Genomic DNA, 13,532 nt, shown 5'->3' with positions numbered 1-13,532 from the left:
GACGTCCGGTCTGAAAAACTGGAGGATGATGGGATCAGGGAATGTTGGTCCAGTGTCTGAGTGATCAGGGCTAGAACTGCCTGGACTGTTGCATTAAAAACTGCCGTGTGTGAAACCGTGGTGCAGATGCAGCAACTGCTGATCTTCCACATAGTCTTAGCAAAAATCTGTGCCTTGCCCCGTTGGACTCAGCCTATAACTTATGTCACTGGCAGCAGAAAGATCCCATTACGATGGCCAAGATCATAGAATCATAGATTATAGGACTGGAAGGGACCTCGAGAGGTCATCGAGTCCAGTCCCCTGCCCGCATGGCAGGACCAAATACTGTCTAGACCATCCCTGATAGACATTTATCTAACCTACTCTTAAATATCTCCAGAGACGGAGATTCCACAACCTCCCTAGGCAATTTGTTCCAGTGTTTAACCACCCTGACAGTTAGGAACTTTTTCCTAATGTCCAACCTAGACCTCCCTTGCTGCAGTTTAAACCCATTGTTTCTGGTTCTATCCTTAAAGGCTAAGGTGAACAAGTTCTCTCCCTCCTCCTCATGACACCCTTTTAGATACCTGAAAACTGCTATCATGTCCCCTCTCAGTCTTCTCTTCTCCAAACTAAACAAACCCAGTTCTTTCAGCCTTCCTTCATAGGTCATGTACTCAAGAAGATTTTTAACATTGACTAGTGGTTTGGGGTACCTAGTCTGAGACGCCTTAGAGGGCCTTGATCCTCAGAGGGTGGGTGCTTGGCAATTGGGCCCCCTTTAAGGGGTCTTAATTTGAGAGGCCCAGAACCGAGGCACCCAAATTCACCAGTCGCTTTTGGAAAGCCGCACCTGATCTCTGCTTTGTCACATCTAAGGTGGCACGTGCCACAAAGAGCAGCTTCAAATCTTCCCCTGTTTTGTAAATGGAGCACATCCCCTCGGGAAGTTTATTGCGAGTGTCTGTGTAACCCCGCAATGTCATTGGTAGCATTGCTTTTCAGAGCACGGTCGCCCTTTGATCTCTTCATTAAACGGGGGAAAGAAAGCAGGCAGATGATTCTGGGCGGCCGCAGCCCCCCTGCGCGTTCAGGTCCCCCGGCAGCGGAGAGTTCCCTGGTGACACTTGCGTCCCTTCTTTTCTTTGTTTCTGTTTAATTCCACCAGCCACTGCAGCAAAAAAAAAAAAAAAAAAAAAAAAAAGTTTAATGGAAGAAAAATTCATTTGAAATCTTATTTGAATGCCTGGATTCCCCCAGGCTGGAAGGAGTTTTGATTCTCTTGTTTTTAACAGTTTGTTTTTTATCTGGGATGCCTGCGGGGAAATCCTGTAACCACCAGTTAGGAATAAAAACGCATTAAAGCCTCATGTGAAGAAATGTTTTGTTATTTCTTTTTTCCTTTTTTTGCTGCTGCTGCTCGGGCCTGGCTCTCTCTGCTCCGTGCTGCAGTCAAGAGCTCAGTGCGTGAGTGAAGGTGAATAAGCGCAAAGAACCGCTCTTAGTCCTTGGAAATGCATTGCCTTGTGGCTAACGTTGGTTCCACCCGTTTGGCTCATCTGCTCCCAATGAACCTTATGCATTTTTAAACCCTGTTGATCAAATCTGCTGTTCATCCTTTAAAGCTCAAAGCCAATGTTTCGCAACGTTTTTGATACCAGGGACCGGCTTGCTGCCTTCCTAAAGTGTCAGGGAGATCTCAGGGACCAGAGCTGGTCCACAGACCAGTTGAGAAACATTGATCTAAGCAGTCAAGTCAACGGAGAGATGCTAGATTCCAGCCTAGGTGCTCATCACAGCTGACAGGGAGTATGTTTGTGTCAACACATCCAAAGCCTTGAATCCAGCTAGTGCGGGTAACCGTAGCAGTGACAATAGCACAGCTAGCAAGATGAGGGTGTACTCAGGATCTGCTCCGGGCTCGCACAATCCATCCTGTTCTGTGTCCGCTGCTAGCCACATTTAAATTAGCACAGGTAGGCCTAACCCCTGCACCGCTTTTGCTGTGTAGATGTACCTGTAGAGGGAACCTTCCCCCTGTGGTGTCTGTCTCAAGGGGTTTGTGCTGACACCCATCTCTGTCCTATAGGATGACCGGCTGCATTCAATAGCATAATCCTTAGTCAGCCCAGTGGAGTAGTAGGTGTCCTGCTTTGACGCCCATGTTGGATTTGGAGAACTGAGCGTAACGGAATGGAATTGAGAAACGGGAAACTCCGGCTGGAATATGGGGCCTTCCGGCTGCCTTTCCCCCTTTTTCTTGCGTCGGTTAGAACTGACTGGGCAAAGCCGTTCTGCCCCGACAGGAGGAGGCGCAAGGCCCAACAGGTTTATCATGCGTGAAATCAGACACTGCAAAGCCCTGTGGGGTGGCGGTGGGACCCCTCTCAGCCCAGTCTGGGGATGGTCCCTACAGTACGCTGGAGCGTGGTATTCAGTCTATATCCCATTGGATACCTCCCTAGACTCTGAACAGATTCTCTGTGCCTGGCTGAGTTAACCAGTCACTAGCCAGGGGCTAGTGCGGCTACTCGGAGATTCAAGCAGTGCCTGCATGTTAACCCTTGTGTGACCAGAGCAGGGAAGTTCTTAGCGTAAAAGACTGTCGTCCTCTGGCGGGGAGGTATACAGCTCTCAGCTAGGGTTTAAGTGGCCCGATTAAAGCCTTGTTAACGATCTTTCGCCCATCAGTTCCTCTGTCCTGCTTTATTGATGTGAGATGTAAAGTAAGCTACACAAAATAAAGCCTCACTGACAGCTGCTCCTAAACCAGGAGCTTTGGCTGCTGGGACGGATCCAGGTCCAAGTGAGGCTTTTGCATACATGTTCCATGTAGCCTGATCCCGAGGTCCAGAAGCCGTCTCCAGGAAGGGGGGAGTCTGAGCAGAGAGCAACTATGAACCAAGCGCTGGGGAAGGAGTGCAGAAGGCTTAGTCTGATGGCAAGAGCTGGGGGCTGGTAGGGGCCTGTTTCATTCTCATGTTTGGCTCACACCCTCTCATGGGTGTCAGTCGGGAATATCTCTGCCGATCTGAACGGAGTTGTACTGGGGTCAGCCATGCGCAAGAGAGAATAGTGGGGCCAGAGACCTCTCACTAAGCCTTGCGGCGATCCCAAGCAACGTCTTGTGCCCGCTGTGTTCCGTCTGGTCCTGTTATAAAGGAGGCTGGGCCTGATTCACAGGGTGATAGTGCAAAGAAGTGGAGGGCGGAGTTATGCTAAATAACTTAACAAGGCTTAGAGCTGGGGTGGGCAAGAGGGTCAAACTCCAAACCGGGGAAAACAAAGCTAAACCTGCCCTGGCCGTGCGATGGATTCAGCTGTAGAACAGATACCCAATGGAAACGCGAGGGGGGAATCACCATCATTTGGCACATTTAAAAACTAGGCCGGGCGAACCCTAAGCAGGGTGCAATACAGCATTGCCCTCTTAGGCCGGGAAAGGGCAGGCTGGTCCCTGCTTTGTCCCTTCTCTGGATTCCGTGGGTACGTCTACACTGCGGTGAGATACCCAACTCCTCCTCGTGGGGCTCGGGTGAAGGGGCTGTTGAACTGCAGTGTAGATGCTCTGGCTTGGGCCGAAGCCCAAGCTCTGGGGCCCTCCCACTTTGCAGGGTCCTAAAGCCCGGGCCCGATGTCTACACTGCAATTAAACAGCCCCTTCACCTGAGCCCCGGTAGCCGAGCTAGCTTCAGTCTAGCGAGAGTGGCTAAAAATAGCAGTGTCGATGTGGTGGCCTGCACCCCAGCGCTGGCTAGCAGTGTGCGTCCAGGGTTGTGTGGGGGCTGGTGCAGCCCACACCAAATTAGTGTCACCCCGTCTTCCCTGCTACTTAGCCAGGCTAGCTAGATTAACGCTCGCTCGGGTATGCCTGCCTGTGCTGCAATTACACCTCTGGTTGCAGTGTGGACCTCCCCCAACCCTCCATCCCCTGTGCATTAAAGGTGAGATGAAGGTGCCTGATCTTCTGGTCGCAGGTGGAAAGGGAAGGATCCATTCTGGGAGCGATAGGGTGGCTGGAAGGATCTGTTCTTCAGAGAACGTCCTGGGCTTGTTTCATCTGAACAGCTCCTGTTAGCTCGTTGGGTTGGCTGAGGAGCTGTTGTTGACTTTCCTCCTTGTGTTGGAGGAGGAGCGTTGCTGGCAGAAGTTTCTCTAGTTGTAGAAGTTCCTCTGTCTTGTCCATCAGAGACTAGTCTCCTGCAGCATTTAGGGCAGCTTCCCCCCTAAGGTGCATAGGGGTTCGGGGGTGCGTGGGTGCAGCTGCTACCCATGGTTGGCTGGGCAAACCAGTGTTCCAGGCCAGGGCGTCTAGGCAAGGCACATACTTGGGAATGGCCGTCTAGAAAACGACTAAATAAGATACATGAAGTGCGCGGTCACCATGCGAGGAGCTGCTGGACTCAAGGGTGAGACTCTCCCTGGAGCCCTGCGTTCCCCAGGCTAGTTCTGAGCCACGTCTGATGATCTTGCAAATATGATCTGTCCCGACCCTGGCTCACTGTTAAAACAATAGCAGGGATGGGACGGAAGAGGCTGCTTGGAGAAAAGTAGGAAATAAAAGCAGAGAAGCCATGTCGTGAGGAACGTGTGATGTTAGCTCATGGCTTCTAGTGTGTCCTCGGCTATAAATGATCCTGGGCCAGCACCCTTGAAAGTTGGATACTGATGGTAATATCACAGCTGCTGATCTCTGCTCCTGTCCGTAAATGGGCTGCACTATTGGTTAATCACTGGACTGGGACTTAGGAGATCTGGGTTCTCGTCCCAGATCATCTACTTGGGCATGTCACTCCGACAGCTGAGCCTTCGTTCCACGTCTGTGAAATCGGGCTGATGCTAGCCCAAGGCACTGTAGGGATAAATACATTGCTTTGCGAGGTGTTCTCGTGCGGTAGTGCTAGAGGCCATGTAACGACGTCAGTGGGATCAGCACGCCCCGAACTGGAGGGCAGGGAGCACTTTAAAACCCAGCTCTCAGTGGTGTGTGTTGGGGCCCGTTTCCAATTCTTTGCTGAATGGGGACATTGTTTCTCGAAGAAGCAGGGCTTGAAACCTTTTTTTTTTTTTTTTTTTCTTGGTGCGATGGGCAAAGACCCCTTCTAGCGCTTACAGACAGCTGGGGCTCTGATCCCCTTGGCTCTGCGTATTTGGAGGCATTCGGGGAGCGCTGGGTGGGAGGGAACGGTCTATATGAAGACCTACAAAGCTGTTAACTTCCCCTGCCTGCTCCGCTTGCCATAGGGGAGGAGAACCAACCTGGATGGCTGTGTCCTGACGAAGACAAGAAAAGCAAAGCTCCCTTCTGGTGTCCCATCCTGGCGTGCCACGTACCTGCCTTCTCCTCCAATGCCCTTGACCTGCAGGTAAGAACCCAGCATCACCCTTTCTCTTCTCCTGTCCCTCAGGCTGTTTGGATGCCGAGGAGAGCAGATGTGAGGTGGGCTGTTAGACTGCCCCATGTTAATGCATTGCCCCGGCTCCGTCTTTCCGGTGCCTCTCTTTGCTGCTTGTAAGGGACATGGGGACCGGTGCCCCGGTCAGTGCTACTAAGTAGGAGACTGGGGGTTTCATGTCACTTTGGGAGACGCTAACAGGAGATGGTGAAGGAGGGTTTCTTGGTCTTGGAGGACTGGATGCCTCTACTGTGGGACTGGTCCCCGGTGGTAGAATCGGGGTGAGTCCTTGTGTGGTTTTTGTGGCTAGATGCTAGCAAAAGAGAGGATGGTGGCTCAGGGAAGTAAGGGGAGTCTCTGGAACTGGACTGCAGGCCAGTGGACATTCTAGGTGCTGGGTTGATGCTGGCTCACCTGTCACAGGTAAGCCTGTCCTAGGTATTGTGGTCAGCTTGCTCAGACCACGGGCGGAGGTTGGCTTATAGTGCAGAAGTGCCTAGGAGCTCCAGTCGTGGACCCAGACCCCCACCGTGCTGTACAAACTCAAAACCAAAAGCCAGTCGCTGCCCTGGTGAGCTGGCAGTCTAAGTAAATGGTACAACCTTGGCATGGTGTGATACGAGCCTGGCGACCTCCCAAGTTAGGAATGCATGGACAGCGACGGTCCCCCTGCGGGTACGGCACTGGACTGGCCATCAGAGATCCTGGCTCTGCCACTAACTCAATGAGTGACTTTGGACAAGAGACTTAATCTCTCTCTGCTCCGTTCCCAGCGTGGGGATACCAGCCCACTGTGATCTCCTCGGGGCAGGGACAGTCTGTCCGTAGATGGACACAAAGCGCCATGGGCCCCTCATCTCAGTTGGGGCCTCTCTGCACAACCAAGATAACTGGCAGCCACATTTGCCTATCCATGGGGATACCGTAGCGGGATGCTACAAACGACCCACGTTAAGTGGGTGGATGCAGCGTTTCGGGAAACAAGCCAGTGAAAACCACTCGAAAGCTCCCAGTCGTTCTTGCGCACAGAAACCCGTGCAGGGATTAAAGACCAGCTGAATCCCCACCGCAGCTCTTACTTAGTGACCCGCTTTGTTCCGGGGCTGTCCTGGGAGCTCAGGGTGGGATCTACCGGCCGCCTTTCCTTGCAGCGTGCTGCTTTCCCGACGACAAAACCGGTTTGGTCTTGGCTGCCTTGCCGCGCTCTTTACAACACCCCGTCTCTGCTTCTCTCCTGACTGCTGCGTGGGGTGGGAGGCCTTGAAGGTTGGCTGCAAAACCCTGCTGATCTGCTGAAACAGCCACTCAAAACGCCCGTGTGGTGGTCCTGATCCGCCTGCCTTGCTCCTGGAGTTGAACTGCTGCAGGGCAGCCGGGAGGTGCTTAGGGGCAGGGGGAGGTCCTGATCTGCAGGGCTGCCAGTGGGTGCTTTTTCTCCCTGCCCTGGAGCACCTGCAGGAGTCGGTCGCTTGGAGCGTCGGATATAGGGTGTGAATCAGGCAAGGTCCTGGGGAGACTGGGAGGGGTGGACTCTCCCAAGCCCCCTGCAGGTTCAGTGCAGCGACACAGGCACGTGCTATGGAGAGGGCATGGGAGGCTGGTGGCTTAGGGGGATGGCAGCCAATTAACCCTCCCAGTAGCCCTCTGAGATAGGTGAGTCACATCCTCATGGGGAAACTGAGGCACGGCGTCTCCGTGGCAATGCCAAGAATAGAACCCAGGAGTTCTGTCTGGACAGTGCTGTCTCTGGTGCGTCATGGCTAACGGGTGTTAGCTGAGCATGGCTTCAGGCACCCGTCTGTCTCCTCTTGCTTCTGTTTCAAGAGGCGTGGCCAGTACCAGCCCCCCAGCCTCTCTCCTCCCACCCCAGCTTCCCTGTTGCCATTTGTGACAGAAGTAACCCAATCACCGCTCCACTGGCGGGATGAATTAGGGTTCCCCAGAGCTGAGGGGTTTCATCCAATTACCGACAGTAACAGATGTGATGTTGTCGAGCCGCCGGCTCCCTTCCCCGTCCTGCAGCCGGCTCCGGCGGGAGCCTGGAACACATTCCTTCTGGAGCCCTCGCTGCCGTGCCGGCTAATTAGACCAAATGGCGGGCTGTCTCTCTCCGGGGGGTAGCAGGGCTGTGTGTGTTTCGCAGGCGCGGTGCTTTCTTATCAGCCCTGCCATAGATTCTGCTCTGTGCAGTTATTTTTTTTAAAATGCTAACAAGGGCACCAGCTGGAAGAGGACAACGCTCCTTCTTCTGTCTTTAATCTACAAAGTTCCTTTGCTGTGGTAACATCCTTCCGTCCTGTCCCCATGGAGTCTGCGTCGCTTTCGGGGTGTCCTCTGACTTCAAACACTTACCCGAATCTCGCTGGGGGACCTTCCAATCTCTTTCCGCGGAGCGTTAAACATTCCAGATCCCTCGTCAAATTCAGGCCAAGCCCCCCCCCGCTCCCGGTTCTCCCCCCCTCCACCTTGCTCTACCAGCGGCGAATCATCACTGCTCCAGCTCCTTCGTGAAGCGGATTGTAGTCGGTGCCAACGGGGAGGTGGCCTCGGTCCCTTCTGGGAAAGAATCCAGGCTGGGCTTTGCCTGGCCCTGTGCGTGCTGGTGCCGAGACAAGTCCCCCGCTCCGTGGATGTGCTTGGAATGTGGAGGCGGGGAGGATGTGTCCGGGGGGGGGGGGGGTGTCTGTACCCACTCGCTCCCCTGGGGGGCTACAGGAGGAAATGGAGCGGCTCCCAGCTGGCAGTGCCCAAACGCTTGCTGGGCTTCTCCGCAGTGGAAGATGCCAAAGGGATATGTTGTCATTTGAGGATGGGGGGGGATACTGACGCCAAGGGCAAAAAGCATGTGACCCAGCGTTGGTTGCGCTGCAGCAAACTTCCTGCAAGGGTTCCCGTGCTGGACCGGTGCCGATCCCAGTGGATCTGTGCCCGGGCTCTGCGTGCCTCCCTGTACTGAGGAATTCGATCATCAGCAAAGGCCTTGACTTCTCCACCCTTCCCATTCCCTCCTATCCCTCACTCTCCTGGCCTCGCTGCACGAGCTCCTTGCATCCCCGTCTGTCACCTGATCCAGGCAGCTCCGCACAGCCCTCTCCCTGCTCCATCTACAAGAGCGACTTCTCCAGCCCGTTCCTAGCAGATGGGCTGCGTCCCGGCGAATAAATAACGTCAGTCAATTAAAACAAGGCTAGAAAAGCCCCCATGAGAGGCTAACCGGGGCGCTCATTAAAGGGCTAAATGCCGTCGGCAAAGGCTGTAGTCATGGGCGATGGGGTGAGGTGCCCTCATCAGTGTGCTCTGGAAGAGCAGCAGGGTTGCCAACCTCCAGGATTGAAGGATGGTCGTGTGATGAAACCTCCAGGAATATGTCCAACCAAAATTGGCAACCCTAAAGAGCAGTTACTGCCCTGGAGCTCTGAGCAAGAGCTTGCTGGTTGTGCCAAGTGGCCGGCTTTGCCAAGAGCATCCATCAGTCTCCGATGCACTGGCCGGAGCAATCTGTTGTGGGCCTCCCACCCCCTCTACCTGTCTGTGTCCAGTTCTTGGGCCCTTTGTGGAAGCCCTGCAATACGTGAGCCCTGGCCTAGTGACGGGAGCCGTGTCATGGGGGCTGCCCAAATTTGTCCATGTGCCCACTGGGAACAGCAAGCGGGAGGACGGGGAGGTGCAGTTCAGTGTCATGGGATGGGCCAGCTATGGGGCAAATCTTGCCTCCATGCCCCACGGTTCCGCTCTGGGAAGGGAGGGATTTCATCCCTGCCCATGTGTCCAGGGAGGGGGGGGTGTATCCACTCACTCCCCTGGGGGGCTGCAGGAGGAAATGGAGCGACTCCCAGCTGGCAGTGCCCAAACGCTTGCTGGGCTTCTCCGCAGTGGAAGATGCCAAAGGGACATGTTGTCGTTTGAGGATGGGGGGGATATTGAAGCCAAGGGCAAAAAGCATGTGACCCCTCGAGGGTTTGCTGTGTGCTGGGCTCCTGTGGAGATGCACCCCGTCAGCAACTCCCGCAACCGCATCCCTCGCCAGCCGCCACCACCAGCGCTTTGGGTTGGGCTGGTCTCCACCATCCTTGCAGGCCCTGCGGTGCAGCCAGATCCTGCTCTTGCTGGGCTATCTATTGGGGGGGGGCCCTATGCACCAGTCCCTGTCTGCAACTGCCTCCAGGCACTGGGGGAATTGATCCCTGCAGCCGATGGGTGCTTTGACATGGCCCAAATAGCAGCATGTCTAGGGTCAGGCATGTCTAAACCCTCCCCTGAGTGTGCCCTCTGTGTGTCTCATCTACTGCGTTTTGCTGCCAAAATCAAAGGTTTGCTGCCCTTAGAGCTGTAGCGTTAGCACAGCTATGGGAGAGCGAGCTGGTGCTTTGTCCTGACTTGCATATCAGCAGTTCTGGGCCTCGCTCTGTGAGGTTAAGAGGGAGTAAAGATGCATCTCTGTCTGTCTGCATGCGTGCATATCGATCCCAGGCTGACGGGCGGGGCAGAGAAAGCAGGAAAAGTCCCACGTTTGTCTTAGTCAGTGGAGTCAGTTTGCTCTGATGGTTGCGGAGGGAATCAAGCTGTAAAAGAGAATTTGGGTCTATAGCTCCCCACTCGCTCCGAGAACGATTGTGGGTTTTGCAAAGGCAAAATAGTCTAGTGGTCAGAGCAGGGAACTGGGAGCCAAACAAAACTTGTCTGGTTTGTGCCACAAGAGTTCATCTGAAACTCTGCCTCTGAGGCTGATCTACCTGCGTTCCCCACCCCGCCCGCCCAAGGTATTGATCTGTGGTTTGGAAGGGCTCCAGAGCTCAGCTGTAACTGTAGGATGGTCATTTGGTTCCATAATGGAACCTTCAGACAGGACGCCTGGCTCCATTCCTGGCTTGGCCACGAGCTCGCTGCGTGACCTTGAGCAGATCGCTTTGGGCGAGACGTAAAAAAAGCCCCCGTGATTGATCCTGACCTGTGATCCCGAGTCGCTTAGCCCTGGGCCTGTCTGTGATTCTGTTGCCCCATCTGTTAATAAGGCTACCTACCTGCACTCCTTTCTAAAAGGTGGTGATCTGAACACGCGGTGGCATCCGATTCCAAACGGAAGCGGGGTTGCTAAGATCCGAGGCAGGTTTTGAGATCTTGCCTGAGGGCTGTGTGCCGGACAGTGGCTGTTCTTCTTCTCCCTTCCACCTCGCCAATACAGCTTCCGTTCAACTGAGAGCTCTGTAAATATCCCGTGCTCCTGTCGAGAAGCTGGCTATGGAAAACCGGACTTCAAAACAGTGTCTCTAAAAATGGCTCTTCAAAATCCCCCGTGGCCAGAGCAGGAGGAGGAGAATTGAGCGTTTGATGTCTCTGCGGGCCAGTGAAATGTCCAGGCTTGTGTGCAAACCATAGCTGGCTCTGCTGGGGGGCTGGGGAAGTGGGGTGGCTGGCGGATCGCAGGGCAGAGGGCCATCTTCTCTAACTTGACGGCTCGTAATTGTGCAGCCGCGCCGCTGTGGTTTGGGGAGCATGTGATCGAATTCCACCTCTCAGCAAGTTGGGGTGCAGATGGGCGGTGGAGGGGGTCAGGGCGGGGAGAGCGTTTTGGCTGTTGCATTTACCTTCATGCTCGTATGATGCTTCCCAGCAAAGCGCTGTCCAGGCCTCGATTGATGTCGTGATGTCCCCGTCTCTCTTCCAGCTTGGAGCCGTGGTGCACAATCCTGTCCAGTCCTCGCTGCTGGGCTTCTCTGCCGTGAGCACCTCCCTCCCGCAGGGGTACCTATGGGTGAGTACGGGCTGAGCCGGCCTGCGTGGGGAACGGCTCCTGAGAGTCGAAGGCGAGAGCCTCCCGCTAATCCCAGTCAGGGCTCGCCCTCGAGAGCCCAAATTAGCTCAGGCTTGAGGTGCTCAGATACCCAGGTGATGGGCAGGAGAGCGAAGAGGAGAGATGCTTTGTAAGGGATTCCACCAAGGTCGTTTTCCTGGTCAATCCAGGCTAGCACGCGACTGGCACCGTTGGCCAGTGTCAGATGGGAGGGGGATTGGCAGCAAGGGGGCGGGCAGTGAAATGCCACAGCCCCAGTTATGCCTGGGCCTGGGGTTTTGATTCCTTGCATGGAAATCAGATGTTCAAGCAGGGCCGTGCGTAAACTACCCAAAGTAATTGCAGTAATTAACCCCCTGGGTGCTGCCTAGTGTGTCTGCCGCATGGGGTACAGGCCCCCCTGCTCCACCCGCCGATGCTCCTTTAAGGAGATCCTGTGCACTTCCTAGAGCTTGCAGACCAGGAGGGGCCGTTCCGATCAGCCTGACCCCCCCCACACCCCCTGGCCAGAGAGCCTGACCCAGAGTCCTGCACGGGAGGAGCTGCCATGGGCGTGGTCCAAGCAGTTTGTCATCCCAGTCTCCACCCTATGGCAAGGCCGGGGGAGAAAATGGGGCACCCTGTTGTTTGCAGTGGTGATGAAGATGTCGGGGGTGGGGGGAATATTCCAGCCTGCAGGGGCAGAAATTAAAAGCCCCTCTGGGTGGCTTCCTGCATCCCCACAGGTTGGAGGAGGCCAGGAAGGCGCAGGGGGCCAGGTGGAGATCTTCTCGCTCAACCGCACGGTGCCCCGCACGGTGAAGTCCTTCCCGGTGGCCTCCCAGGTGCTCTGCATGGAATACATTCCCGAGAAGAGCAAGGAGGAGCAAGAGCAGGGGAAAGTGGAGGATTCGAGATCGGCAGCTGACCAGCCCTCCGCGCCGCATCCCACCATCTGTCTGGGACTGCAGGATGGCAGGTGAGGTTTGGGCCGGGGGCTCGGCCTTGCAGCCTCCTCCGTGGAGGCAGGTGTCCCCCTGCATAGCCATGGCGACCGCCCCGTAGCCATGCTGCGTATCGAGCGCCAACGGCCTGCGAACACTAGCGCTACGCTCTAGCAGCGCCGTCGGCTCTCCAGCTGGCTAGCCCTTCCGTTGTTCTCAGTCTTTGGCTTTCCTCCTCCTCTGCCCCCCAGTCGTATTCTGAGGACAGCCAGCGTCTCCCCCCCCCCCCGCAAATCTCAAGTCTTACGTCTCCCTCACCCGCCTCCGCTCCTAGAGCAATGGGCAGGGCTGGGCGTTGAGCTTCTCCACCCTTCCTGGAAGGGGTCGCTGATTTTTTTAAGGCTGCTCCTCTCCAAATTCTTCCTGCCTCCTCCAGCCTGGACAGCGGAAGGCAGAGGCCAGGCCCGGGACAGGATCTGCAAATCAAATCAGGTAGATCCCCCCCCCCCCCCCCCCCATCTATCCCCCATAGCTCTCCCTGCACCTCGTGGTCTTGTCTCCGCTTGATGCCAGAGGGATTCAGACTCCTCTGCCCATGCAGGTCAAAATAGTTTCCTTTAGGAGCCGGCTGTTGTGAGCTCTGGGCGTTGGCAGCAGCAGGACGTCTCCCACCAGCCAGGACCCTGCAAAGACCAAGCTCTGGGCACCCATGATTTCCCCAGGCTTAGCTTTGGCTCTCTGTGGAAATCCTGGGTGTGTGTGTGTGTGTGTGTGTGGATTTACCCCACTGCTGTCACTTAGCTCCATTACTACGGGCAACTGCCACCCGGTGACCCTAACCTGGTCGCACCCACTTGTCCCTAGGGTGGAGCATTGCAGACACCAGCCAGGCATATCTTCAGTCCCAGAACTCCCCGTTCAGACAGAGCTGCGGGAGCCATAGCTTCCTCCCTGGCTGGGATATCTCCATCCCGGAGGGAATGCATGTTCTGGCTTAAATCGTATGCATGGCAGAGCTGGGCCGTACCTTCCTCGGTCCGGGAGCAAATGGGGGGAGCAGAAACATGAGAAATCAGCCTGGGGTGGCATGTTCAGAACCTGCTGCCTGCAAGGTGGATCGGCTGGATCTGCTCCCGCTAACGGCTCTGCGCGGGGGACTCCCGGTGCTGTCGGTGGCTGGCAGGACCGGACTTCGTACAGGTGCTCACCATGGTTACTCTGGGCTTTCCCACTCCTTCCCCCTCTCTTCAGCATCCTGGTGTACGGCAGCGTCGACACGGGGACTCAGTGCTTGCTGACCTGCCGAAGCCCGGGGCGGCAGCCTGTCCTCTGCCTGAAGCATAGCCCCGAGTACCTGTTTGCCGGACTGCAGAACGGCACTCTAGCTGCTTACGCCAGAAACAACGGTGAGTGTGGGAGTGGCGCCCGGGGAGGCAG

General features: G+C 55.6%; 1 protein-coding gene across 11 annotated transcripts in view; it reads left to right on the top strand.

The window, feature by feature from the left end:
* ARHGEF10L (Rho guanine nucleotide exchange factor 10 like) overlaps positions 1-13,532 on the top strand; it is a 191,940-nt gene that overhangs the window by 130,357 nt on the left and 48,051 nt on the right. For all 11 annotated transcript variants that reach the window (XM_034753125.1, XM_034753129.1, XM_034753128.1 and 8 more), the window contains 4 exons: positions 5,230-5,351; positions 11,047-11,133; positions 11,898-12,130; positions 13,347-13,501. In XM_034753125.1, coding sequence (XP_034609016.1) covers positions 5,230-5,351; positions 11,047-11,133; positions 11,898-12,130; positions 13,347-13,501 — 597 coding nt within the window. The remainder of the gene's footprint in view (positions 1-5,229; positions 5,352-11,046; positions 11,134-11,897; positions 12,131-13,346; positions 13,502-13,532) is intronic.

The sequence above is a fragment of the Trachemys scripta genome, chromosome 19, assembly GCF_013100865.1.
Source record: "Trachemys scripta elegans isolate TJP31775 chromosome 19, CAS_Tse_1.0, whole genome shotgun sequence".
Lineage (NCBI taxonomy): Eukaryota > Metazoa > Chordata > Testudines > Emydidae > Trachemys > Trachemys scripta.
The sequence above is the reverse complement of the archived record's forward strand: the minus strand, read 5'-3'. Positions and strand labels throughout refer to the sequence as shown.